The sequence below is a fragment of the Gadus morhua genome, chromosome 22, assembly GCF_902167405.1.
Source record: "Gadus morhua chromosome 22, gadMor3.0, whole genome shotgun sequence".
In the NCBI taxonomy this organism is placed as follows: domain Eukaryota; kingdom Metazoa; phylum Chordata; class Actinopteri; order Gadiformes; family Gadidae; genus Gadus; species Gadus morhua.
The window spans coordinates 6,375,748-6,401,006 of record NC_044069.1 but is presented as its reverse complement, the minus strand read 5'-3'; the positions used below and the strand labels follow the sequence as shown (position 1 = coordinate 6,401,006).

The following is a 25,259-nucleotide window of genomic DNA, read 5'->3' as shown; positions in this document are numbered from 1 at the left end:
AAGTATCCAAGTCTTGGCACTTATTGAACGGGTAAGTCAATAATACAAATGCCTTTTTTATTTTCACCTTTTAGGTTACTGATGCTTAAAACTATAGACCACATCTTGAACCCGAAACCCACGTGCTCCCAACGACCTTCAACGTAATTCACCGTTGGGTTTAAATACGCCTCAATGCAACCTCTACGTCGTGGTCGTCGACCAAACAGCGTCGCCAATATAGTTCGCCACTCCCATTCACAGCACACTACACTTTCATCATCCAATATAATTTCACTCGAGCCCTAAGCCACGCCTTTAATCTTACAATATCTTTGGACTTGCTGGTTGCACATTTGTTGATTGACCGGCGCCTCTGCCAAGAAGGTTTGACATGTGGGGTTCCTAACCAATCAAGCAGTCGTATCCAGAAAGGGGGCGGGTCTACGCCTCACGCTCGTCCTCTTTGAGGTACTGCATGTTATAACTTCCGGCCGTACTGTCCTCTGGAAAATTCAACGTGAGTAGCTAATGTTAGCGCTGTATTTCATTCCACAAGGTTTTAAACAGATATACAAAAGCTACAATCCCAGTGCTAGTGTATGACTGCCAATACCTTTGTATGTAATGACTCGAAATGTTTTCCCATCCCGTGTGGGATTGTCAGTCTGTGCATGGTGCTAGAACAGCTAGCCTGCTAGCAGACTAGTCATTTGCCCGCAGGAGAGCACTAGCTTAGCTCCGCTAAAGGCCAGTCAGTCTTTATTAAAACTCCCCTTCATCGATCATTAAAGTGGGGATTGAGGTGTTATCGAGGTCCATGCCACTATCTCCAGAATTACCGGTTTCGCTATTCATTGGCCAATGAGCGGTAATCCGTTTTTACATTAGGCTGAAATGAATGAATGAAGACCGATGTGATGTCACCGTTTGTAATTAATTGCCTTATGTCTTACACATTAAGGGATGTTTCTTACCGTACTTACGTCTTGTTAAACTTTTGTCACTTGAATTAAACGGATTTCGTTACCGTACTTCAACCATATGTATGTAGTTGTATATCTCAATTTTCTCGTTTCCCGTTACTACCCGAGTAACCCCACATTCAATGACACTAATCTGTTGCCATCTCGTGGTTTCTTCATCGTCTCAGAATGGGGAGTGTTTTGGCAGCCAGCTCCCCCCCACCGCCGGTCCCCGGGAGCGTCCCTGCTCCGGGGATGACGGTGCCCCCGGGCTTCGGGATGCCCTCTGTGACTCCAGTCCTACCCGCTGCCGAGGAGGTGGAATCGGAGAGCCCTTTGCCCAACCCCGGAGCGTTCGAGGAGTGTCATCGGAAGTGCAAAGGTAAATAGCGCGGAGGAGGAGTTTGTGTTGCCCTGGTGCGTTTGTCGTTAACAAACAAACAAAAAATGTCGAAGGCTTTTCCTTCTTGGAAAGGACCTCGACATAGGTGGATATTGACCTCTAAACAAAGGTGAGGCTTGACCTAAACCTTGCCATGGCAAGGGTTTAAATCTGTGTTGAGCGTCTGCTTCTGTCTGCCCTCCAGAGGTGTTCCCAGCTCAGATGGAGGGCGTCCGGCTCACCGTCAACAAGGGCCTCAGTAACTACTTCCAGGTCGGTTCCGTCCCGCTCTCATTACCACCTCCGGGTCATTTCCCGGCGTCTGCTTATTAATGGATCCGCTTTAGCTGGAAACACTGAAGTCGGCTTATTGTCTTCATTTGGGGACAAGCATAAGACACAAACCACAAGGAATGGAGGATTTTTGCTTTAATTGATGGTGCGATCACACCAAGAAAAATGGAATAAAAATGAAAAAGCAATGCATTAAATACATCCAATCTCTAAGAAGTTTCACACCTGTGTGTATCATACGGTCTCGTTCATAACATGGGTTTAACGTGTAAAACATGTGTTTAACGTGCGCAGGTTAACCACACGCTGATGCTGAGCACACTAGGAGACTCCAGCTACAGGTTCGGGGTCACCTACGTTGGAACGCAGCAGACGGGTCCTTCCGAGGTAACCCTTTAACCGTCACTAATACCCACCAAGCTGTCGTTTACCGGTGGCCTCATGTGATTCTAAAAGTCATTCATCACACTGTCATCGTATTGTTTTACCTCAGCTTTCGATATTTCACATTGCTATGTGTATAAATACATATCTGTATACAAAATGTATATATTGTGTAAAGATCGTTTTTTTTTAAATCAGATTTCAATTCGTATTGTCCTCTTTTGCTGTGATAACCTCCTTTTCCCATCTGGGTTTGACAGAGCCCCTCTTATCATGTTCTGAGGCCTTCTGTTGTGTTTCTCCTGGCTGCAGTCTTTCCCGGTGGTGGTGGGCGACATGGACAACAGTGGCAGCCTCAACGCCCAGATCATCCACCAGGTCTCCAGCCAGATCCGCTCCAAGTTGGCTTTTCAGGTCCGTTAGCAGGGTTATTCATTCAGATTCACCTCAAAGCCGTTTGTTTGCTTTAAAAGGATAAATCGAAAATATTTTTTGGGCTAGTCTTTAATGGATGATATACTTTCTTTTACCTTTAAAACATGTTTATGGCGGCCAGTAAATACATGGACTGTAGGTTCTGTTAGTCACATGCTGTTGGTTATTATGATCACATGAAGGTCAGTCCAATGGGTCTGGTACCAGTCGTCACACGGTCCAGATAGTCATACGCGACTGGTACCAGTCGTCACATGGTCCAGTGAGTCCCATGCTACTGGTACCAGTCATCCCATGGTACTGGTACCAGTCGTCACACGGTACTGGTACCAGTCGTCCCATGGTACTGGTACCAGTCGTCCCATGGTACTGATACCAGTCGTCCCATGGTACTGGTACCAGTCGTCCCATGGTACTGGTACCAGTCGTCCCATGCTACTGGTACCAGTCGTCCCATGCTACTGGTACCAATCGTCACATGGTCCAGTTAGTCCGATGCTACTGGTACCAGTCGTCCCATGCTACTGGTACCAGTCGTCCCATGCTACTGGTACCAGTCGTCCCATGCTACTGGTACCAGTCGTCCCATGCTACTGGTACCAGTCGTCCCATGCTACTGGTACCAGTCGTCCCATGGTACTGGTACCAGTCGTCCCATGGTACTGGTACCAGTCGTCACATGCTAGTGGTACCAGTCGTCCCATGCTAGTGGTACCAGTCGTCCCATGCTAGTGGTACCAGTCGTCCCATGGTACTGGTACCAGTCGTCCCATGGTACTGGTACCAGTCGTCCCATGCTACTGGTTCCAGTCGTCCCATGCTACTGGTACCAGTCGTCCCATGCTACTGGTACCAGTCGTCCCATGCTACTGGTACCAGTCGTCCCATGCTACTGGTACCAGTCGTCCCATGCTACTGGTACCAGTCGTCCCATGTCTGTTCTTCTCCTGCCCTCAGACCCAGCAGCAGAAGTTTGTGAACTGGCAGGGCGACGCCGAGTGGCGCGGGGAGAACTTCACCGCCGCCGTCACCCTCGGCAACCCCGACGTCCTGGTCGGCTCCGGTAGGTCGACGGTCGCTTAGCAACCCCCCTCCTTTTGTATTGCGAAACAAATCATTTTAAAAACAAACGCTTCTCGAATGACAGTGTGGGATCCGGTGGCGTGGTGTCACCTCATGGCAGGGGGGGGGGGGGGACGGGGGGACGACAGTGCTCTGCTCTGATTAGAGAAGTGACCTTTGAACACGTCTCTGCTATGGCCGTAGCGTGGCACCGGCCCGAGCGCTCTCTCCTAACCCCTAACCCCCCCCCCCCCCGGTGGTCCTCCCAGGTATCGTGGTGTCCCACTACCTGCAGTCCATCACCCCCTCCCTGGCCCTGGGCGGCGAGCTGGTCTACCACCGCCGGCCCGGAGAGGAGGGCACAGTCATGTCCCTGGCGGGACGCTACACAGGTGTGTGTGTGTCTAGTGTTTCTGTCTGTAATGTTTGTCTGACTGTAATGCTTGTCTGTTAGTGTGTTTTTCTCTCTGTAATGTGTGTGTGTGTGTGTGTGTGTCTGTTTGTCTGTTAGTGTGTGTTTTTCTCTCTGTAATGTGTGTGTGTGTCTGTTTGTCTGTTAGTGTGTGTTTTTCTCTCTGTAATGTGTGTGTGTCTGTTTGTCGGTAATGTGTGTGTGTGTGTCTGTTTGTCTGCAATGTGTGTCAGTCTGAATTGTGTGTGTCGGTAATGCGTGTGTTTCTGTCTGTAATGTGTGTGTGTGAGAGGCTGGTGGAGCTCAGTGTGTAGGATCCTCACGATTTAATCTCAGGAGTTAAACCAAGGGGCTAACGGTGACATGATGCGACGTCTCCCCCAACAGGCAACAACTACATCGCCACGCTGACCGTAGGGGGCGCCGGAGCTCACGCCTCGTACTACCACAAAGCCAACGACACGGTACTACACCGACAATACACCGACTCACACACAGCTAATACAATGCTCTGTGGATTAATGCTTCACGTCTCCCTAAACAACCAAGAGCGTTATGATGTCTTTTCCCCGTGATGCTTCATGTGATGCCAGGTGTTTGTCGGGCCGTCTCCTGTCGCTCCGCCCTCTCTCACCTGCCTCTGTTGTTGTCGTCTCCAGCTGCAGGTGGGGGTCGAGTTCGAGGCGAGCACCCGCATGCAGGAGACGAGCGTGTCGTTCGGCTACACGCTGGACGTGCCCAAGGCCAACCTGCTCTTCAAAGGTACGCTCCCAGTTCTGTTGGCTGACACCGTGTTGGGAAGGTTGACTTTTTGTTTTTTTCTCACAGTTGTAAAACTGCCCCGTGAACCGACGCTGCTACGACTGTGTTTTGATACGGGATTGTGCCGGGTTTATTTTAGGATTTTAATAATAGCCGAAAAGGGAATTTAGTGCAAGATTCGCGGTCTTTTACATTCGCATTACATTTTACATTGCGGGCGTTTAGCACTGACAACACGTACTTTTGTCAGATGAAGTAGTATCACGTCGTCATGACATCCGGCCGTTATCCTCACTCGCTTTGTGTTGCTATCGCCCCCCCCCCCAACGTGTGTACGCTGCTGTGCTCCCCCCAGGCTCGGTGGACAGTAACTGGGTGGTGGGCGCCACGCTGGAGAAGAAGCTGCTGCCCCTCCCCCTCACGCTGGCCCTGTGCTCCTTCCTCAACCACCGCAAGAACAAGTTCCAGTGCGGCTTCGGCGTCACCATCGGCTAAACCCGCCGGGGACCGGCCCGAACCGGCGTCTCTGGGAGGGGAGGGGGGGGGGGGTGAGTGGGAGGGGTTTATTCATACACGCATCATGGAACTGACAATCGCACTGTGGACGGAAAAAAAAACCGACGCCCGTCCGTGGCGCGCGATGACGTCACGCGCCACCCCGGGTCACGACGCGTCGACGACGACCTCATCGTCCCATCGCTGTGACCTCACAAGCAGTGACGCCACGGGGCGACGACGTGCGCGATGAGGTCCTGTACGCCGTCCCTGAGGCATCGCGTCTTCATCATCATCTTCTTCTTCATCCTCATTATGGTCTCCCCCCAGCCTGATGGCAGCCCCCACCCCACATATGTCGGCGGCTCTACGATAACGAGTGTACATAAGATTTAACGGCGTACGGATGGGACGGGGGCGAGATGGTGACTGGCTGTGTCGAAGAATGTCGTTAATAAATGCTCAGCAGAATAACAGGGACCTATCTACACCTCTATGACCCCCAACTGCTGTTTCATTTTTATCATGCAGTTCAGTGCCTGTTTTTTTTGTTTACGCAGTCTTTCTGAAGGGGTGGGGGGGGTAGTTTATTTCATGTTTTGTACTGTAAAGTTGTGGCACCAAGTCCATGAAGTGTGTTCTGGTTTTCCTTGTGTTGTCTGTGGGGTGTGTGGGTTTGGGCTGGTGTTGGCCAGGGTTATAGTAGAACTAATATAAGAATGCGTGCGAGTCGTGCTACATAACCTCATTGTTGTTTTCTCACTGTGGACGGTCACTATAAAAATATATATATGGAGTATTACATACAAGTATATATATATATATGACCTGTATATATCTATTGGGGAACGATAAATGCATTTCTTATCAAAAAAACATGTCTTGTGTTCATTTCGTTTCATGACTACGGTTAAAGGTGACATGTTATACAAGTAGGTGTGAGTGTGATTAGCCGTTACAAGCCATTTTGAAAATGTGTAGCTTCTGACCTCAAAGGTGAGCGTATCCACCTAGACTAATCCCACTCACACCTGGTTGTATAATACGTCCCCTTTAAGTGTATTGAGTGGATCTCAAGCTTATTCTACAGTTAATGCTATTTAAATTAAATTCAGGAGTGGTAATGCTGAGCTCAAGATCCCAATGAGGAGCTTAACGAGACAAGAGGCACGTTTCACCTGAGTCACTGTAGGACCAACCCAAGTGTCGCGCATAAAGCTAATTATGGGTCTGCTGTGGTATGTACACGGGCAGATAGTAATTGCATCTTCACCGACCATGGTACATAAAGAGTAGTACCATTGGTATTATGAGTTTTGAGCATGCATTTAATAATGAATATCTATTATTCAGAGCAGAATGTGAAACTGTTCAATGTTTGTTTGAATCCTTGTGAAAAAATACAGCGGACACAAAGCCCGTCCAATGATTAGAGATCAAGTTAGGATGAGATGGTTCTTTATTGAACCCATGCGATACAATGGGGAACAGCACTGAGTATGAAGTAGGTTCAATGTAGCATGCCTCCCAACATGGGCCAGACATCCATTCATTGAGTCCCTGGGGTACAATAGGGTTTGCGATCCCACTATTTTATATATATATTAATTTATTATGAAGCTTTTTACTGTGATTCAATTTAATTGGTAGGATTCTAAAAGTAAACAACCAGACTTTACCACTTTAAGGATTTGACCCAAGTATAGGATTTGGGCATGGCAAGAACTTTAGACACAATTTAGGAATACTTTTTATTTGTTAAATTCCACATTAAATAACCAATGTGTCTCAAGACAAGGTAAATGGAGGGGGGGGGGGGGGGGGGGGGGGGTGTCGTTGTGGATGGGTCTCGGGATCGATCCATTACTGGATCTTCTCGCTGAAGGACTTCCAGAGCTCGGCCAGCTGGCTCTGCAGGTCCTGGGTGTTGACGGTCAGCTTGGCCTTCAGCTCCTCTGCCATGGGGGTCAGGCTCTGCTGGATCTCCTGGCTCTTCTGGGCCAGCTGCCTCTGGAAGTCCTGGGTGATGGGCTCCATCTTGCTCTGGAAGTCCAGCACGCTCTGGTCCACCTTCTGCTTCAGGCCCTCGGTCAGGGGTCCCATCTGGGTCTGGATGCCCTGGAGGCTCTGGTCCAGCCTCTCCTTCAGCTCCTGGCTCCTCTGCTGCACGGTGGCCTTCAGGGTCTCGGCGTCCATGGACTGGGCGAAGGGCAGCACCTCCTTCTGCAGGGTGTCCATCTGCTTCTGGAGCTCCTCCTTCAGCTCGGCCAAGTAGGGCTGGAGCGCCACGCCGGCGGAGGCCAGCTCAGAGTCGACGCGGGTCTTCAGGGCCTCGGCCTCCAGGGACAGCTTGGCCAGCAGCTCCTGGGTCATGGGGGCCACCTGGTTCTGGAGGGCCAGGGTGTACTGGGTCACGGCCTGGGAGCTCTCGGAGATCCTGGTGCTGTTCACAGAGAAGGGGGAGGGGAGGGGGGGGGTTAGTGATACTAGAATGACCTTTGACTTATCTAATCAGCGAAAAGTATTGCACTGATGTAGTTAGTGGTACATCAGACTAATCCCGTCGGAATGGGGCTTCTTTTGCAGATTGATCGTGTCCTGACAACACTTTCGTTTTGAACAGTACCATCTCTACCTCTTTAATGCACAACCTGTAATTAACTCCCATGTACTTTAATCTGCAATTGCTGATTTTGAGTTGCTTTTTAGAAAGTCTGCCAAATCTTGATTGGTTCATAATAACGCCAGTGCTGACTGTGTTTTTGATCAAAACGACTGAAACAGAACATCCAAGTTAACGTGAGCGCTCTTACTCCACTTCCTGTCCCAGGGCGGACTGTTTGATCTGCTGGAGGGACTCCTCCGCGGTGGTGGTTGCCTTGGCGACGTAGTCCCAGAAGGCATCCCTGACTGTGGCGACGCTGGTCTGGGCCGGGTCCTGCCACAGCAGGTCAGCGTTGCACGCTGTGGGGAAGTACATCCAGGACTTTAGAAACAGGACTACTATGTGGTCGTTAAAGTGACTTACAGTGAATAAAGACACACGTCGTTAAGGAGCAGGTAGGATTAGGGCATCTTGCCGACCTACAGGTTGGACTGCAGACGTGGGGAATCAACACCCCGTACCTTTGGGCAGGGACTTAAACCCCCTGTAGTCGCCACACTATCCAGCCCCGGGATATGAGATCACTTCACTTACCGGAGAAAAGGGTCAGCGCTAGCACTGCAAAGACCTTCATGGTTGTGGTGGTGGTGGTGGTGGTGGTGGTGGTGACACTGGTGGTCAAAGAAAGAAGCACACGTTCAACACTCAATCCGAAAAATAATCCATCATCTTAGAATCGAATGCGACCCAACTGGTCATGGAGGTACAATACCAGCGGACTGCCTGAATATATCGTTGCTTACCTGCTTCTTTGGAGCCTCAAGGTGTTGTTGTGGGAGAAACGTTCTCTCGGGGCCTTTTATAGCTTGCTGGAGAGGGCAAAGTTCGTCATTGTGCCCTGCTGTACGCCCTCCTGTCCTACCACGTTACATTCCCTGTGACCTCGTCATCTGATTACTCCCGCTGGTTTATGATAGCCATCCGTGGCATTACAAACACCCCCCCTCCCCCCCTCCCACATCGCTGGTGCAGACCTTTAGGGCTGGTGTGAATACAAGCCTTCGAATTCTGGTGCGGACCAAACAGCCGGTCCGAGACCCAGCCGGAGAGGTGGTCTCGGTTCGCTTCCAAACGAAGCCTGTTGCCGTTCGCTTGAGGTGTGAAAACGCCGGCACCTCGGTCCGATCCAGTACTAAAAATCATACGCCTCTTTGGATGTAACAGGCACCCGCTCAGCCGCGCGCTTTATGGGAATTATTGTTTGATTAGTGTAAACTCCCAAGATTTGCACCACATTGTCGGACCGTCGGGTGAAAATGAGTCGTGGCTCTTCATGGAGCACGGAGACTGAATGTCTATTGGATATCGGACCCAAGTATCCAATAGACATTCCGTCTCCTCTTTGCTCCACACCGCATCCGCAGGTGTGGATGCGCGTTAAATACATTTCAGAAGTGGTCACACTGAGCCAAATCAGGAGCTTCAAGAGGCACATTTCACCTGAGGGTCACTGTAGGACAAACACAGGTGTCTCTCTTAACGCTAATTATGGGTCTGCTGCATTATGTACCTGGGCAGATGGTTCATTGTCACTTTAAGAGCCACACTGAAATGGGTCCTTTGCACATCCTTTTAATAATGAATATTTATTACTCAGAGCAGTTTGTGAGTCTTAAATATTGGTTTTAATCCATCGTGTAAAATACAGTAGACAAAAATGGTAGCAGGTGATCATTATAGATCAAGTTAGGATTAGGTGGATCTTTATTGATCCGAGGCGATACATTAGGGAACAGTTGGGTTGGGGCACTGACTGAGTATAAAGTAGGTTCAGTAAAGCATGCCTCCCAACATGTGCCTTCACCCATTCATGGAATCCCTGTTTTTTTTTTATCCCTCTAGCTATTATTCAGTATATATATATATTTTTTTATAATATATATATATTATGATGCTTTTTGCCATGAGCCAATTTAATCGCCTTGATTCTAGAACTTACTACCAAACTTTTCCCCTTGAAGGATTTTACTCAAGTCTATGATTCTGGCATGACAAGAACTTTAGACACAATATTTGCTCTTGAAAATACCTTTTATTTGTTCAATTCAACATTAAATAACCAGTGTGTCTCAAGACAAGGGGGGGGGGGTTGTCTGAAGACTGGGAGGGGGGGTCGTTGTGGATGGGTCTCGGGATCGATCCATCACTGGATCTTCTCGCTGAAGGACTTCCAGAGCTCGGCCAGCTGGCTCTGCAGGTCCTGGGTGTTGACGGTCAGCTTGGCCTTCAGCTCCTCTGCCATGGGGGTCAGGCTCTGCTGGATCTCCTGACTCTTCTGGGCCAGCTGCCTCTGGAAGTCCTGGGTGATGGGCTCCATCTTGCTCTGGAAGTCCAGCACGCTCTGGTCCACCTTCTGCTTCAGGCCCTCGGTCAGGGGTCCCATCTGGGTCTGGATGCCCTGGAGGCTCTGATCCAGCCTCTCCTTCAGCTCCTGGCTCCTCTGCTGCACGGTGGCCTTCAGGGTCTCGGCGTCCATGGACTGGGCGAAGGGCAGCACCTCCTTCTGCAGGGTGTCCATCTGCTTTTGGAGCTCCTCCTTCAGCTCGGCCAAGTAGGGCTGGAGCGCCACGCCGGCGGAGGCCAGCTCAGAGTCGACGCGGGTCTTCAGGGCCTCGGCCTCCAGGGACAGCTTGGCCAGCAGCTCCTGGGTCATGGGGGCCACCTGGTTCTGGAGGGCCAGGGTGTACTGGGTCACGGCCTGGGAGCTCTCGGAGATCCTGGTGCTGTTCACAGAGAAGGGGGAGGGGGGGGTTAGTGATACTAGAATGACCTTTGACTTATCTAATCAGCGAAAAGTACTGCACTGATGTAGTTAGTGGTACATCAACCTAATCCCGTCGGAATGGGGCTTCTTTCGCAGATTGATCGTGTCCTGACAACACTTTTGTGTTGAAAAGTACCATCTCTACCTCTTTAATGCACAACCTGTAATTAATTCCTCTGTACTTTAATCTGCAATTGCTGATTTCGAGTTCCTTTTTAGAAAATCTGCCAAATCTTGATTGGTTCATAATAACGCCAGTGCTGACTGTGTTTTTGATCACAAAGACTGAAACAGAACATCCAGGTTAACGTGAGCGCTCTTACTCCACTTCCTGTCCCAGGGCGGACTGTTTGATCTGCTGGAGGGACTCCTCCGCGGTGGTGGTTGCCTTGGCGACGTAGTCCCAGAAGGCATCCCTGACTGTGGCGACGCTGGTCTGGGCCGGGTCCTGCCACAGCAGGTCAGCGTTGCACGCTGTGGGGAAGAACATCCAGGACTTTAGAAACAGTACTACTATGTGGTCGTTAAAGTGACTTACAGTGAATAAAGACACACGTTGTTAAGGAGCAGGTAGGATTAGGGCATCTTGCCGACCTACAGGTTGGACTGCAAACGTGGGGAATCAAACCAAGTACCTTTGGGCAGGGACTTAAACCCCCTGTAGTCGCCACACTATCCAGCCCCGGGATATGAGATCACTTCACTTACCGGAGAAAAGGGTCAGCGCTAGCACTGCAAAGACCTTCATGGTGGTGGTGGTGGTGGTGGTGGTGGTGGTGGTGGTGGTTGTTGTGACACTGGTGGTCAAAGAAAGAAGCACACGGTCAACACTCAATCCGAAAAATAATCCATCATCTTAGAATCCAATGCAACCCAACTGGTCATGGAGGTAGAATACCAGCGGTCTGCGTGAATATATCGTCTCTTACCTGCTTCTTTGGAGCCTCAAGGTGTTGTTGTGGGAGAAACGTTCTCTCAGGGCCTTTTATAGCTTGTTGGAGAGGGCAAAGTTCGTCATTGTGCCCTGCTGTACGCCCTCCTGTCCTACCACGTTACATTCCCTGTGACCTCGTCATCTGATTACTCCCGCTGGTTTATGATAGCCATCCGTGGCATTACAAACACCCCCCCTCCCCCCCCCCCCACATCGCTGGTGCAGACCTTTAGGGCTGGTGTGAATACAAGCCTTCGAATTCTGGTGCGGACCAAACAGCCGGTCCGAGACCCAGCCGGAGAGGTGGTCTCGGTTCGCTTCCAAACGAAGCCTGATACGGTTCGCTTGAGGTGTGAAAACGCCGGCACCTCGGTCCGATCCAGTTCTAAAAATCATACGCCTCTTTGGATGTAACAGGCACCCACTCAGCCGCGCGCTTTATGGGAATTATTGTTTGATTAGTGTAAACTCCCAAGATTTGCACCACATTGTCGGACCGTCGGGTGAAAATGAGTCGTGGCTCATCATGGAGCACGGAGACTGAATGTCTATTGGATATCGGACCCAAATATCCAATAGACATTCCGTCTCCACTTTGCTCCACACCGCATCCGCAGGTGTGGATACACGTTAAATACATTTCAGAAGTGGTCACACGGAGCCCAATCAGGAGCTTCAAGAGGCACATTTCACCTGAGGGTCACTGTAGGACAAACACAGGTGTCTCTCGTAACGCTAATTATGGGTCTGCTGCATTATGTACCTGGGCAGATGGTTCATTGTATCTTCACTTTAAGAGCCACACTGAAATGGGTCCTTTGAACATCCTTTTAATAATGAATATTTATTACTCAGAGCAGTTTGTGAGTCTTAAATATTGGTTTTAATCCATCGTGTAAAATACAGTAGACAAAAATGGTAGCAGGTGATCATTATAGATCAAGTTAGGATTAGGTGGATCTTTATTGATCCGAGGCGATACATTAGGGAACCGTTGGGTTGGGGCACTGACTGAGTATAAAGTAGGTTCAGTAAAGCATGCCTCCCAACATGTGCCTTCACTCATTCATGGAATCCCTGTTTTTTTTTTTATCCCTCTAGCTATTATACAGTATATATATATTTATATATTTTTTTATAATATATATATATTATGATGCTTTTTGCCATGAGCCAATTTAATCGCCTTGATTCTAGAACTTACTACCAAACTTTTCCCCTTGAAGGATTTTACTCAAGTCTATGATTCTGGCATGACAAGAACTTTAGACACAATATTTGCTCTTGAAAATACCTTTTATTTGTTCAATTCAACATTAAATAACCAGTGTGTCTCAAGACAAGGGGGGGGGGGGGTTGTCTGAAGACTGGGAGGGGGGGTCGTTGTGGATGGGTCTCGGGATCGATCCATTACTGGATCTTCTCGCTGAAGGACTTCCAGAGCTCGGCCAGCTGGCTCTGCAGGTCCTGGGTGTTGACGGTCAGCTTGGCCTTCAGCTCCTCTGCCATGGGGGTCAGGCTCTGCTGGATCTCCTGGCTCTTCTGGGCCAGCTGCCTCTGGAAGTCCTGGGTGATGGGCTCCATCTTGCTCTGGAAGTCCAGCACGCTCTGGTCCACCTTCTGCTTCAGGCCCTCGGTCAGTGGTCCCATCTGGGTCTGGATGCCCTGGAGGCTCTGGTCCAGCCTCTCCTTCAGCTCCTGGCTCCTCTGCTGCACGGTGGCCTTCAGGGTCTCGGCGTCCATGGACTGGGCGAAGGGCAGCACCTCCTTCTGCAGGGTGTCCATCTGCTTCTGGAGCTCCTCCTTCAGCTCGGCCAAGTAGGGCTGGAGCGCCACGCCGGCGGAGGCCAGCTCAGAGTCGACGCGGGTCTTCAGGGCCTCGGCCTCCAGGGACAGCTTGGCCAGCAACTCCTGGGTCATGGGGGCCACCTGGTTCTGGAGGGCCAGGGTGTACTGGGTCACGGCCTGGGAGCTCTCGGAGATCCTGGTGCTGTTCACAGAGAAGGGGGAGGGGGGGGGTTAGTGATACTAGAATGACCTTTGACTTATCTAATCAGCGAAAAGTACTGCACTGATGTAGTTAGTGGTACGTCAACCTAATCCCGTCGGAATGGGGCTTCTTTCGCAGATTGATCGTGTCCTGACAACACTTTTGTGTTGAAAAGTACCATCTCTACCTCTTTAATGCACAACCTGTAATTAATTCCTCTGTACTTTATTCTGCAATTGCTGATTTCGAGTTCCTTTTTAGAAAATCTGCCAAATCTTGATTGGTTCATAATAACGCCAGTGCTGACTGTGTTTTTGATCACAAAGACTGAAACAGAACATCCAGGTTAACGTGAGCGCTCTTACTCCACTTCCTGTCCCAGGGCGGACTGTTTGATCTGCTGGAGGGACTCCTCCGCGGTGGTGGTTGCCTTGGCGACGTAGTCCCAGAAGGCATCCCTGACTGTGGCGACGCTAGTCTGGGCCGGGTCCTGCCACAGCAGGTCAGCGTTGCACGCTGTGGGGAAGAACATCCAGGACTTTAGAAACAGAACTACTATTTGGTTGTTAAAGTGACTTACAGTGAATAAAGACACAGGTCATCAAGGAGCAGGTAGGATTAGGGCCTCTTGCCGACCAACAGGTTAGACTGCAGACATGGGGAATCAAACCCCGTACCTTTCGGCGGGGACTTAAACCCCCTGTAGTCACCACACTATCCGGCCCCAGGGTATGAGATCACTTCACTTACCAGAGAAAAGGGTCAGCGCTAGCACTGCAAAGACCTTCATGGTGGTGGTGGTGGTGGTGGTGGTGGTGGTGACACTGGTGGTCAAAGAAAGAAGCACACGGTCAACACTCAATCCGAAAAAAAATCCATCATCTTAGAATCTAATGCAACACAACTGGTCATGGAGGTAGAATACCAGCGGGCTGCTTGAATACATCGTCTCTTACCTGCTTCTTTGGAGCCTCAAGATCTTGTTGTGGGAGAGATGTCCTCTCAGGGCCTTTTATAGCTTGCTGGAAAGGACAAAGTTCATCATTGTGCCCTGTTGTACGCCCTCCTGTCCTACCACGTTACATTCCCTGTGACCTCGTCATCTGATTACTCCCGCTGGTTTATGAAAGCCATCCGTGGCATTACAAACACCACACCCCCCCCCCCCACACACACACACACACACACACACACATCACTGGTGCAGACCTTTAGGGCTGGTGTGAATACAAGCCATTGAATTCTGGTGTGGACCAAACAGCCGGTCCGAGACCCAGCCGGAGAGGTGGTCTCGGTTCGCTTCCAAACGAACCCTGGTGCGGTTCGCTTGAGGTGTGAAAGCGACCGCACCTCGGTCCGATCCAGTTCAAAAAATCATACGCCTCTTTGGACGTAACCGGCACCCGCTCAGCCGCGCACATTATGGGTATTATTGTTTGATTAGCGGTAACTCCAAGATTAGCAGCACATTGTCGGACCGTCGGGTCAAAATGAGTCGTGGCTCATCATGGAGCACGGAGACTGAATGTCTATTGGATGTCGGACCCAAGTATCCAATAGACATTCCGTCTCCTCTTTGCTCCACACCGCATCCACAGGTGTGATTAAACGTTAAATACATTTCAGAAGTGGTCATACTGAGCCCAATCAGGAGCTTCAAGAGGCACATTTCACCTGAGGGTCACTGTAGTCTCTCATTACGCTAATTATGGGTCTGCTGCATTAAGTACCTGGGCAGATGGTTGATTGCATCTTCACTTAAGAGCCACGCTAGCTGGGTTTCCATCCCCCTGATTTCATGCAAATGTTGAAATATCGAATCAGTAAATGGTCATGGAAACAGCAAAATTCGCAGAAAAATCCTCTAATTTGCAAAACAGTTCATCCGCTCGATTGAGGTGGTTTTTGAGAAATGTGTAAGAGAGTAAATGCGCAAAATGAGAGATGGAAAGACTTACTGAAATAGGTCCTTTGAAAATCCTTTTAATAATGAATATTTATTAGTCTGAGCAGTTTGTGAGTCTTAAATATTGGTTTTAATCCTTGTGTAAAATACAGCATACAAAAATGGTGGCAGGTGATCATTATAGATCGAGTTAGGATAAGACGGTTCTTTATTGATCCGAGGCGATACATTAGGGAACAGTTGGGTTGGGGCACTGACTGAGTATAAAGTAGGTTCAGTAAAGCATGCCTCCCAACATGTGCCTTCACCCATTCATGGAATCCCTGTGTTTTTTTTGATCCCTCTAGCTATTATACAGTATATATATATATATTTTTTTTTTTATAATATATATATATTGTGAAGCTTTTTGCCGTGAGTCGATTTAATCGCCTTGATCTAGAACTTACAACCAAACTTTTCCCCTTGAAGGATTTTATTCAAGTCTACGATTCTGGCATGACAAGAACTTTGGACACAATATTTGCTCTTGAAAATACTTTTTATTTGTTCAATTCAACATTAAATAACCAGTGTGTCTCAAGACAAGGGGGGGGGGGGGGGGGGGGGGTTGTCTGAAGACTGGGAGGGGGGGTCGTTGTGGATGGGTCTCAGGATCGATCCATTACTGGATCTTCTCGCTGAAGGACTTCCAGAGCTCGGCCAGCTGGCTCTGCAGGTCCTGGGTGTTGACGGTCAGCTTGGCCTTCAGCTCCTCTGCCATGGGGGTCAGGCTCTGCTGGATCTCCTGGCTCTTCTGGGCCAGCTGCCTCTGGAAGTCCTGGGTGATGGGCTCCATCTTGCTCTGGAAGTCCAGCACGCTCTGGTCCACCTTCTGCTTCAGGCCCTCGGTCAGGGGTCCCATCTGGGTCTGGATGCCCTGGAGGCTCTGGTCCAGCCTCTCCTTCAGCTCCTGGCTCCTCTGCTGCACGGTGGCCTTCAGGGTCTCGGCGTCCATGGACTGGGCGAAGGGCAGCACCTCCTTCTGCAGGGTGTCCATCTGCTTCTGGAGCTCCTCCTTCAGCTCGGCCAAGTAGGGCTGGAGCGCCACACCGGCGGAGGCCAGCTCAGAGTCGACGCGGGTCTTCAGGGCCTCGGCCTCCAGGGACAGCTTGGCCAGCAGCTCCTGGGTCATGGGGGCCACCTGGTTCTGGAGGGCCAGGGTGTACTGGGTCACGGCCTGGGAGCTCTCGGAGATCCTGGTGCTGTTCACAGAGTAGGGGGAGGGGAGGGGGGGGGTTAGTGATACTAGAATGACCTTTGACTTATCTAATCAGTAAAAAGTATTGCACTGATGTAGTTTGTGGTACATCAAACTAATCCCGTCGGAATGGGGCTTCTTTTGCAGATTGATCGTGTCCTGACCACACTTTTGTTTTGAAAAGTACCATCTCTACCTCTTTAATGCACAACCTGTAATTAACTCCTGTGTACTTTATCTGCAATTGTTGATTTCGAGTTGCTTTTTAGAAAGTCTGCCGACTCTTGATTGGTTCATAATAACGTCAGTGCTGACTGTGTTTTTGATCAAAATGACTGAAACAGAACATCCAGGTTAATGTGAGCGCTCTTACTCCACTTCCTGTCCCAGGGCGGACTGTTTGATCTGCTGGAGGGACTCCTCCGCGGTGGTGGTTGCCTTGGCGACGTAGTCCCAGAAGGCATCCCTGACTGTGGCGACGCTGGTCTGGGCCGGGTCCTGCCACAGCAGGTCAGCGTTGCACGCTGTGGGAAGAACATCCAGGACTTTAGAAACAGAACTACTATGTGGTTGTTAAAGTGACTTACAGTGAATAAAGACACACGTCGTTAAGGAGCAGGTAGGATTAGGGCCTCTTGCCGACCCACAGGTTAGACTGCAGACGTGGGGAATCAAAACCCCGTACCTTTGGGCAGGGACTTAAACCCCCTGTAGCCTCCACACTATCCGGCCCCGGGGTATGAGATCACTTCACTTACCGGAGAAAAGGGTCAGCGCTAGCACTGCAAAGACCTTCATGGTGGTGGTGGTGGTGGTGGTGGTGGTGGTGGTGACACTGGTGGTCAAAGAAAGAAGCACACGGTCAACACTCAATCCGAAAAAAAAACCATCATCTTAGAATCCAATGCAACCCAACTGGTCATGGAGGTAGAATACCAGCGGTCTGCGTGAATACATCGTCTCTTACCTGCTTCTTTGGAGCCTCAAGGTGTTGTTGTGGGAGAGATGTCCTCTCAGGGCCTTTTATAGCTTGTTGGAGAGGGCAAAGTTCGTCATTGTGCCCTGCTGTACGCCCTCCTGTCCTACCACGTTACATTCCCTGTTACCTCGTCATCTGATTACTCCCGCTGGTTTATGATAGCCATCCGTGGCATTACAAACACCCCCCCTCCCCCCCCCCCCCCACATCGCTGGTGCAGACCTTTAGGGCTGGTGTGAATACAAGCCATTGAATTCTGGTGCGGACCAAACAGCCGGTCCGAGACCCAGCCGGAGAGGTGGTCTCGGTTCGCTTCCAAACGAACCCTGGTGCGGTTCGCTTGAGGTGTGAAAGCGACCGCACCTCGGTCCGATCCAGTTCTAAAAATCATACGCCTCTTTGGACGTAACCGGCACCCGCTCAGCCGCGCGCATTATGGGAATTCTTGTTTGATTAGCGGTAACTCCAAGATTAGCAGCACATTATCGGACCGTCGGGTGAAAATGAGTCGTGGCTCATCATGGAGCACGGAGACTGAATGTCTATTGGATATCGGACCCAAATATCCAATAGACATTCCGTCTCCTCTTTGCTCTACATCCCACCCGCAGGTGTGATTACCCCTTGAATACATTTCAGAAGTGGTCATACTGAGCCCAATCAGGAGCTTTAAGAGGCACATTTCACCTGAGGGTCACTGTAGGACAAACACAGGTGTTTCTCATTACGCTAATTATGGGTCTGCTGCATTATGTACCTGGGCAGATGTTTTTTAATGATGAATATTTATTATTCACAGTAGTTGGGAGCATTAAATATTGGTTTTAACGCTGCACAGGTTCAGTAAAGCATGCCTCCCAACATGTGCCTTCACTCATTCATGGAATCCCTGGGGTACAACAGAGTTTTTTATCCTTATAGCTATACAGTATATATATATATATATACTGTATATATAGATATATATATATATTATTTTTTAATCATATATATTATGATGCTTTTTGCCATGAGCCAATTTAATTGCCTTGATTCTAGAACTTACTACCAAACTTTTCCCCTCTAGAACTTACTACCAAACTTTTCCCCTTGAAGGATTTTACTCAAGTCTATGATTCTGGCATGACAAGAACTTTAGACACAATATTTGCTCTTGAAAATACTTTTTATTTGTTCAATTCAACATTAAATAACCAGTGTGTCTCAAGACAAGGGGGGGGGGGGGGGGGTCGTTGTGGATGGGTCTCAGGATCGATCCATCACTGGATCTTCTCGCTGAAGGACTTCCAGAGCTCGGCCAGCTGGCTCTGCAGGTCCTGGGTGTTGACGGTCAGCTTGGCCTTCAGCTCCTCTGCCATGGGGGTCAGGCTCTGCTGGATCTCCTGGCTCTTCTGGGCCAGCTGCCTCTGGAAGTCCTGGGTGATGGGCTCCATCTTGCTCTGGAAGTCCAGCACGCTCTGGTCCACCTTCTGCTTCAGGCCCTCGGTCAGGGGTCCCATCTGGGTCTGGATGCCCTGGAGGCTCTGGTCCAGCCTCTCCTTCAGCTCCTGGCTCCTCTGCTGCACGGTGGCCTTCAGGGTCTCGGCGTCCATGGACTGGGCGAAGGGCAGCACCTCCTTCTGCAGGGTGTCCATCTGCTTCTGGAGCTCCTCCTTCAGCTCGGCCAAATAGGGCTGGAGCGCCACACCGGCGGAGGCCAGCTCAGAGTCGACGCGGGTCTTCAGGGCCTCGGCCTCCAGGGACAGCTTGGCCAGCAGCTCCTGGGTCATGGGGGCCACCTGGTTCTGGAGGGCCAGGGTGTACTGGGTCACGGCCTGGGAGCTCTCGGAGATCCTGGTGCTGTTCACAGAGTAGGGGGAGGGGAGGGGGGGGGTTAGTGATACTAGAATGACCTTTGACTTATCTAATCAGTGAAAAGTATTGCACTGATGTAGTTTGTGGTACATCAAACTAATCCCGTCGGAATGGGGCTTCTTTTGCAGATTGATCGTGTCCTGACCACACTTTTGTTTTGAAAAGTACCATCTCTACCTCTTTAATGCACAACCTGTAATTAACTCCCATGTACTTTAATCTGCAATTGCTTATTTTGAGTTGCTTTTTAGAAAGTCTGCCAAATCTTAATTGCTTCATAATAACGCCAGTGCTGACTGTGTTTTTGATCACAAAGACTGAAACAGAACATCCAGGTTAATGTGAGCGCTCTTACTCCACTTCCTGTCCCAGGGCGGACTGCTTGATCTGCTGGAGGGACTCCTCCGCGGTGGTGGTTGCCTTGGCGACGTAGTCCCAGAAGGCATCCCTGACTGTGGCGACGCTGGTCTGGGCCGGGTCCTGCCACAGCAGGTCAGCGTTGCACGCTGTGGGGAAGAACATCCAGGACTTTAGAAACAGGACTACTATGTGGTCGTTAAAGTGACTTACAGTGAATAAAGACACACGTCGTTAAGGAGCAGGTAGGATTAGGGCATCTTGCTGACCTACAGGTTGGACTGCAGACGTGGGGAATCAAACCCTGTACCTTTGGGCAGGGACTTAAACCCCCTGTAGTCGCCACACTATCCAGCCCCGGGATATGAGATCACTTCACTTACCGGAGAAAAGGGTCAGCGCTAGCACTGCAAAGACCTTCATGGTTGGGGTGGTGGTGGTGGTGGTGGTGGTGGTGGTGGTGGTGGTGACACTGATGGTCAAAGAAAGAAGCACACGTTCAACACTCAATCCGAAAAATAATCCATCATCTTAGAATCGAATGCGACCCAACTGATGACCAGTTGGGTCGCATTCGATTCTAAGATGATGGATTAGGTCGATCCAGATCCATGACGGAGGTACAATACCAGCGGTCTGCGTGAATACATCGTCTCTTACCTGCTTCTTTGGAGCCTCAAGGTGTTGTTGTGGTAGAGATGTTCTCTCAGGGCCTTTTATAGCTTGTTGGAGAGGGCAAAGTTCGTCATTGTGCCCTGCTGTACGCCCTCCTGTCCCACCACGTTACATTCCCTGTGACCTCGTCATCTGATTACTCCCGCTGGTTTATGATAGCCATCAGTGGCATTACAAACCCCACCCATCCCCCCCCCCCCCACCACCCATCTAGTGCTCAGAACCAAGACGTGTTTGGTGTTTAACGATAGGCTACTTCAGAAATATAACATAATTGTCCGCTATCGGCGGAAATTCTTTCCTATGGCTTTTCTCCAAAGCTTTTGAAGATATTGTTAGGATTCTTATAATGGGTGGTCTGTCCGTCAGTCCGTCCGTCCATCCCTCCCCAGGGTTGGGACAGGAGAACCACAGGCTCAAAGGTCTTCTCTGATAGGCTAACATCAAGATAGGTTAGTGTATGTGGTTGTTTCAGTGTTTGCCCCGTGCTTTACCCCAATCAATGAGAAACTGTATGAATCAATACATTTAAACAGCAGTTATCCAGTCCTTCTACATCTAATCTCACAGTATTCAGCGGGATGTTTCACTGATTCATTGCATTGCGTCATGAATGTATGTTTTCTATTGTTTTAAAGCCATTTTCTTTTACAGCCTAGATTTGTCCTTCATGTACTCATTGTCACTCAAATAAAATGAATATATAGTGTAATGTACAATACATAACTTAAAAATACATTGCATACAAATACTTCACTCAAAATGGCCGCCATATCTTTTATGTTTCCTCGATATCGGTTGATTTCCTGATCCCTGTGATTCAGAGACAACCCTTGTGACGCAGAGCCATCATCGGCAGCGTGCAACCTGAGGTCAGCTTCCACATGGTTATGTGGACGTACGCGTGTGTGACACAGAGACGTACAGCAGGGCACTTGGCTATGAACTTTACCCCTCGACGTTCTCAGAGTGTCTCAAGACCATATATTCCGATCAAGCCCAGCGGAGCCACAATCCACTGTTCACTCGCAGGCAGAAGGTCGATCCAGATCCAAAGCTGGTAAAATATTGTAGAATAAGGCACTGGAAAAACGTTTGATAACATTTAAACATTTAAAATCAATTAAATATAAATTTCTCCCTCAATTTTAGCATCCATCATGAAGCTCTTTGTGGTCGTGGTCCTCGCAGTCTTTGCTGGTAAGTTAAAAATGGGAAATACACAAACTAAAAACTAAAATCTACTCACAAGTACCTCAAACAGGAGTTGGACTTTACTCTCATCCTACGTTGTTTCTCCAGCAGGTTGCAATGCCGAAATCAGGATGGAGCCCCAGCAGCAGCTGGACATGGCGAAGGATTTATTCTGGGACTATGTTGCCAAGATGACCCGCACCGCAGAAGACTCTGTGGAGCAGCTCAAACAGTCTCAGCTGGGACATGAGTTCAAGTGAGCTTCATATTATTGACCATTAACTTTGATCCGAGGGACCTCACAGTGAATTCAGATCCATTAAGGACTAAGGGCTTGGGGTTATGGCATTTATCCTAAGGATATCTACTGGTAGACTTGGTGAGGACATTGGGGATCGAACCTAGAACCATTCAGCTGGGATCAATAACCCCTAGCCACCAGAGTTGACCAACCTGCCTGGTTTATGTTTGTCTGGGGACTTGTACGTATGTAAAACAATCCAACCAGAAACCAATAAAGTCCAGACACTGATCTCCTCTCCTCTCCCCCTGTTCCTGCCTCCTCTACCCTCCACAGCAAACTCATCTCTGAGAGCACCGACGTCGTGAACAAGCTCACCGTGACCCTCCAGTCCCAGGTGGCGCCGATGAGCCAGGAGCTCCTCGCCAAGGTGTCCCGGGAGGCGGAGCAGCTGAAGGGCCGCGTGGAGAGCGACCTGAGCCTCCTGAGCGCCCACCTCCAGCCCTACGCCGACGAGCTGAAGGAAGACCTGGAGAGGCAGATGTCCGAGGTGACCGAGATGACCAAGGGGGTGATGCCGTACGCCCGGGCCATGGACGCCGACGCCCTGAGGTCCGACGTGCAGAAGAAGAGCCAGGAGCTGAAGGAGCGGCTGGACCAGAGCATCCTGCGCATCCAGCAGCAGATGGGGCCCCTGACCGACGAGCTGAGGCAGAAGATGGACCAGAGCATGCTGGAGTTCCAGAGGAACATGGAGCCCATCACCCAGGACTTCCAGAGGCGGCTGGCCCAGAGGACGGAGGAGATCCAGAGGAGCCTGACGCCCTACGGGGAGGACCTGAAGAAGACCATGGAGGTCAACTCCCAGAAACTCCAGGAGCAGCTGGACCTCCTGTGGGAGACCGTCAGCGAGATGACCAAGTGAACCGGACCGACGCAGCCTCTCAGATTCCCCCCCGTGGGTCAGAGGAGAGTTTTGCAGCGTTTGTTGATTCCGTCCTGTTTGTCTGATGGCGTTGGGGACTAGGTCATAGCCCTGGGCCGCAGAAGAAGTGCAATATATGAAGGGTTTTGATTCGGCGGTATCATAGTTCAACGCTTTGGACGGTTAATATCGAACAGCATTTGAACCAAGTCAAGTGTGTGTCTGTCAAACGACAATAAACCATTGACGTGTATCTTCTGTTTGTATCTTTTTCTGGTGTGTGGAAAACAATACTGTACTAGTTCTACAACACTAAAAATATCAGACTCTACAGGAAACAACACTACTTGGTTAAATACTACACCGTTCACTTCTAGACTCATCCATTCAACATTAACCAACAGTGAATGTTTATTCATTCATAGAAAGACCAAACCGTATCCCCCCAGATGAAGTAATATGATTTGTGTGTAAATCAATTTATCAATGATAGATCATCAAAGGTCTTAAATAATTGATTGTTTCTTCATCTCCAGAATGGCTCAAATAAATAAGACCGGTCTGGGAGATTTCCATTCTGTTTGTGTTGAAAGTAGATTACAAATTACAAATATGAACTAAATCATAGTTTCCGGTCATTTTCCTTAGACCTTTTCTTCATACCCCCAGGAATCAGGGACCACACAACCCTGAGATCTTTGTGGTTCCTGGAGGCCATTATGGTCCACTCTGTCTCTTTCAGAGATAGTGGCTATGTCGCTTGGCCCCCAGACGGGAGGTTCAGGGTTCAAACCCCGGTGTCAGCAGTCTTCCGGTAGGCATCTTTGAGCCAAACGCTGCTATGAAATGGGTGGATGGTCAATGTGTACTATCGTCACTAGTTGAATCTATTGCCCATGGCGTGGTACATAAAAGCAGAATGACCAGAGATATCTATAAAGTTACATTCATGAAATTATGTGTTTTTAAATATCACAAATACCACCTTGGGATTGGAAGTAAACCACTTCTAACATTTGAACCACCTTTCTACCACCTATTATTTATTTATTATAGATTAACTATACATTTATAGCTCCTCATGGGTAATTCATATTCACTAAAATCAAATCTAACTGGATTACTCATTATCTTTGGTTGGCTCTGGTCCTGCAGAAAGTTTCTCTGTGACTCAGCAGAAACGATGGTCTGCTTGGACTGTCTTTTGCGTGTCACTTGGATTACGACCTTCGATCTTTGTTTTGTTTTCTTTGGTAGACCTGATCACAGGATGGTGGCCTGATGGGACCCAAACCCCAACAATCCGCTATGTGTGTGACCCACAAAGTTTGTATTAAATATTCTGGTTGTTAATGTTTGCTTGCTTGTTAGAATCTGTTGTTTGCCTTCGTTTCAGTTGTGATGTTGTGACCTCAACAAAACCCAATTTGAATGAAAACCCAATACAGATTGGTTAGTTCCGATATATGATGTTCAAAACATACAACTTATAGCCCCCAATAGTTAAGACCTAGTTTTGATTAAACACATTACAATTACCTAGCTGACACTTTTGTCCAAAGCAACATACAATAAGTGTATCAACAATGAAGATAGCATCAGGCTTACACACAGAATTCCTCCAATCAGCAAACCTTTTTTTCAGGTCTACTTACTTAAAGTAACCCAACTCACTGTCCCTGAAAACCTCAATCAAAACCAGAAATCGAGGGGTTATCAAGAATTCAGATGTACATTTCGACAGTCAGATCAAATCAGTTACAAAATCTTCCTATCAGTTACAAAATGCCATACCTTGAAAAACGTAGCAAGACGAGGGCTGATGTCAACCTAAGACTTACAAAAACGTAAACATGCCTTTATCACTAGTAAGCTTGATTACTGCAATGGTCTCCTTACAGGTCTTCTAAAAACACCTCTAAGGCAACTACAACTTGTTCAGAATGCTGCTGCTGGAGTTCTAACAAAGGCCAAAAATTACACACATTACACCAATTCTTAAATCATTACATTGACTCCCTATATGTAAGTTAATTGATTTTAAAATCATGCTGCTCACCTATAAATCCCTACATGGTTTAGGGGCAATGTAGATAACTGATATGCTTCCAAGGCATAAGCCTGCTAGACCACTAATATCTTCTGAGACCAATCTGTTAATTATCCCCAGAGTAAACACGAAACATGGGAAAGCAGGATTTAGTTACTCTGCAACAAATAGCTGGAAGAAACTCCCTGAGGATTTAAGACTTGCCCCAACTGTGACCACTCTTAAAACAAGACTGAAGATGATTGCTTTAGCTTTCTACTAAATCTTAAATACATTGCACTTTCTACAATGCATTTATTAACTTTGCTATTTTAT

At 48.9% G+C, this 25,259-nt stretch overlaps 7 protein-coding genes across 7 annotated transcripts; 2 read left to right on the top strand and 5 right to left on the bottom strand.

Annotated features, from left to right (window-relative positions):
- The first annotated feature begins 350 nt into the window (after positions 1 to 350).
- On the top strand, positions 351 to 6,046 carry tomm40l (translocase of outer mitochondrial membrane 40 homolog, like). The gene is made up of 10 exons (XM_030347072.1): positions 351 to 499; positions 1,133 to 1,326; positions 1,532 to 1,599; positions 1,915 to 2,007; positions 2,317 to 2,418; positions 3,397 to 3,502; positions 3,771 to 3,893; positions 4,301 to 4,377; positions 4,573 to 4,675; positions 5,031 to 6,046. The coding sequence occupies exons 2-10, from the start codon at positions 1,134 to 1,136 to the stop codon at positions 5,168 to 5,170; spliced, it is 1,005 nt and encodes a 334-aa protein (XP_030202932.1). The 5' UTR covers positions 351 to 499; position 1,133; the 3' UTR covers positions 5,171 to 6,046.
- An 861-nt stretch (positions 6,047 to 6,907) lies between these two features.
- Positions 6,908 to 8,764, bottom strand: LOC115535233 (apolipoprotein A-IV). The gene is made up of 4 exons (XM_030346273.1): positions 8,579 to 8,764; positions 8,370 to 8,446; positions 7,984 to 8,134; positions 6,908 to 7,613 (listed from the first exon to the last, which is right to left on the bottom strand). The coding sequence occupies exons 2-4, from the start codon at positions 8,407 to 8,409 to the stop codon at positions 7,034 to 7,036; spliced, it is 771 nt and encodes a 256-aa protein (XP_030202133.1). The 5' UTR covers positions 8,410 to 8,446; positions 8,579 to 8,764; the 3' UTR covers positions 6,908 to 7,033.
- Positions 8,765 to 9,847: 1,083 nt separating this feature from the next.
- On the bottom strand, positions 9,848 to 11,674 carry LOC115535268 (apolipoprotein A-IV-like). Its single transcript, XM_030346322.1, has 4 exons — positions 11,529 to 11,674; positions 11,308 to 11,396; positions 10,923 to 11,073; positions 9,848 to 10,558 (listed from the first exon to the last, which is right to left on the bottom strand). The coding sequence occupies exons 2-4, from the start codon at positions 11,345 to 11,347 to the stop codon at positions 9,979 to 9,981; spliced, it is 771 nt and encodes a 256-aa protein (XP_030202182.1). The 5' UTR covers positions 11,348 to 11,396; positions 11,529 to 11,674; the 3' UTR covers positions 9,848 to 9,978.
- Positions 11,675 to 12,810: 1,136 nt separating this feature from the next.
- On the bottom strand, positions 12,811 to 14,580 carry LOC115535852 (apolipoprotein A-IV-like). Its single transcript, XM_030347386.1, has 4 exons — positions 14,480 to 14,580; positions 14,274 to 14,347; positions 13,889 to 14,039; positions 12,811 to 13,523 (listed from the first exon to the last, which is right to left on the bottom strand). Exons 2-4 carry the CDS (start codon positions 14,311 to 14,313, stop codon positions 12,944 to 12,946), a joined length of 771 nt encoding a protein of 256 aa, XP_030203246.1. The 5' UTR covers positions 14,314 to 14,347; positions 14,480 to 14,580; the 3' UTR covers positions 12,811 to 12,943.
- A 1,371-nt stretch (positions 14,581 to 15,951) lies between these two features.
- On the bottom strand, positions 15,952 to 17,662 carry LOC115535241 (apolipoprotein A-IV). Its single transcript, XM_030346288.1, has 4 exons — positions 17,637 to 17,662; positions 17,428 to 17,504; positions 17,043 to 17,193; positions 15,952 to 16,673 (listed from the first exon to the last, which is right to left on the bottom strand). The coding sequence occupies exons 2-4, from the start codon at positions 17,465 to 17,467 to the stop codon at positions 16,094 to 16,096; spliced, it is 771 nt and encodes a 256-aa protein (XP_030202148.1). The 5' UTR covers positions 17,468 to 17,504; positions 17,637 to 17,662; the 3' UTR covers positions 15,952 to 16,093.
- A 1,132-nt stretch (positions 17,663 to 18,794) lies between these two features.
- LOC115535226 (apolipoprotein A-IV) lies at positions 18,795 to 20,629 on the bottom strand. Its single transcript, XM_030346244.1, has 4 exons — positions 20,520 to 20,629; positions 20,243 to 20,331; positions 19,858 to 20,008; positions 18,795 to 19,487 (listed from the first exon to the last, which is right to left on the bottom strand). Exons 2-4 carry the CDS (start codon positions 20,280 to 20,282, stop codon positions 18,908 to 18,910), a joined length of 771 nt encoding a protein of 256 aa, XP_030202104.1. The 5' UTR covers positions 20,283 to 20,331; positions 20,520 to 20,629; the 3' UTR covers positions 18,795 to 18,907.
- A 787-nt stretch (positions 20,630 to 21,416) lies between these two features.
- LOC115536278 (apolipoprotein A-IV) lies at positions 21,417 to 23,152 on the top strand. Its single transcript, XM_030348064.1, has 4 exons — positions 21,417 to 21,594; positions 21,687 to 21,734; positions 21,837 to 21,984; positions 22,306 to 23,152. Exons 2-4 carry the CDS (start codon positions 21,695 to 21,697, stop codon positions 22,892 to 22,894), a joined length of 777 nt encoding a protein of 258 aa, XP_030203924.1. The 5' UTR covers positions 21,417 to 21,594; positions 21,687 to 21,694; the 3' UTR covers positions 22,895 to 23,152.
- The last annotated feature ends 2,107 nt before the right edge of the window (positions 23,153 to 25,259 follow it).

Coding starts and splice junctions, on each gene's coding strand:
- tomm40l (XM_030347072.1), top strand. CDS start 1,134: ATGGGGAGTGTTTTGGCAGCCAGCTCCCCCCCACCGCCGGTCCCCGGG. Junction 2,419..3,396: donor GCTCCAAGTTGGCTTTTCAG/GTCCGTTAGCAG, acceptor TCCTGCCCTCAG/ACCCAGCAGCAGAAGTTTGT. Junction 4,676..5,030: donor GGCCAACCTGCTCTTCAAAG/GTACGCTCCCAG, acceptor TGCTCCCCCCAG/GCTCGGTGGACAGTAACTGG.
- LOC115535233 (XM_030346273.1), bottom strand. CDS start 8,409: ATGAAGGTCTTTGCAGTGCTAGCGCTGACCCTTTTCTCCG. Junction 8,135..8,369: donor AGCGCTGACCCTTTTCTCCG/GTAAGTGAAGTG, acceptor ACTTCCCCACAG/CGTGCAACGCTGACCTGCTG. Junction 7,614..7,983: donor GCCCTGGGACAGGAAGTGGA/GTAAGAGCGCTC, acceptor CTCTGTGAACAG/CACCAGGATCTCCGAGAGCT.
- LOC115535268 (XM_030346322.1), bottom strand. CDS start 11,347: ATGAAGGTCTTTGCAGTGCTAGCGCTGACCCTTTTCTCCG. Junction 11,074..11,307: donor AGCGCTGACCCTTTTCTCCG/GTAAGTGAAGTG, acceptor TCTTCCCCACAG/CGTGCAACGCTGACCTGCTG. Junction 10,559..10,922: donor GCCCTGGGACAGGAAGTGGA/GTAAGAGCGCTC, acceptor CTCTGTGAACAG/CACCAGGATCTCCGAGAGCT.
- LOC115535852 (XM_030347386.1), bottom strand. CDS start 14,313: ATGAAGGTCTTTGCAGTGCTAGCGCTGACCCTTTTCTCTG. Junction 14,040..14,273: donor AGCGCTGACCCTTTTCTCTG/GTAAGTGAAGTG, acceptor TCTTCCCCACAG/CGTGCAACGCTGACCTGCTG. Junction 13,524..13,888: donor GCCCTGGGACAGGAAGTGGA/GTAAGAGCGCTC, acceptor CTCTGTGAACAG/CACCAGGATCTCCGAGAGCT.
- LOC115535241 (XM_030346288.1), bottom strand. CDS start 17,467: ATGAAGGTCTTTGCAGTGCTAGCGCTGACCCTTTTCTCCG. Junction 17,194..17,427: donor AGCGCTGACCCTTTTCTCCG/GTAAGTGAAGTG, acceptor TTCTTCCCACAG/CGTGCAACGCTGACCTGCTG. Junction 16,674..17,042: donor GCCCTGGGACAGGAAGTGGA/GTAAGAGCGCTC, acceptor CTCTGTGAACAG/CACCAGGATCTCCGAGAGCT.
- LOC115535226 (XM_030346244.1), bottom strand. CDS start 20,282: ATGAAGGTCTTTGCAGTGCTAGCGCTGACCCTTTTCTCCG. Junction 20,009..20,242: donor AGCGCTGACCCTTTTCTCCG/GTAAGTGAAGTG, acceptor TCTTCCCCACAG/CGTGCAACGCTGACCTGCTG. Junction 19,488..19,857: donor GCCCTGGGACAGGAAGTGGA/GTAAGAGCGCTC, acceptor CTCTGTGAACAG/CACCAGGATCTCCGAGAGCT.
- LOC115536278 (XM_030348064.1), top strand. CDS start 21,695: ATGAAGCTCTTTGTGGTCGTGGTCCTCGCAGTCTTTGCTG. Junction 21,735..21,836: donor GGTCCTCGCAGTCTTTGCTG/GTAAGTTAAAAA, acceptor TTGTTTCTCCAG/CAGGTTGCAATGCCGAAATC. Junction 21,985..22,305: donor CAGCTGGGACATGAGTTCAA/GTGAGCTTCATA, acceptor TACCCTCCACAG/CAAACTCATCTCTGAGAGCA.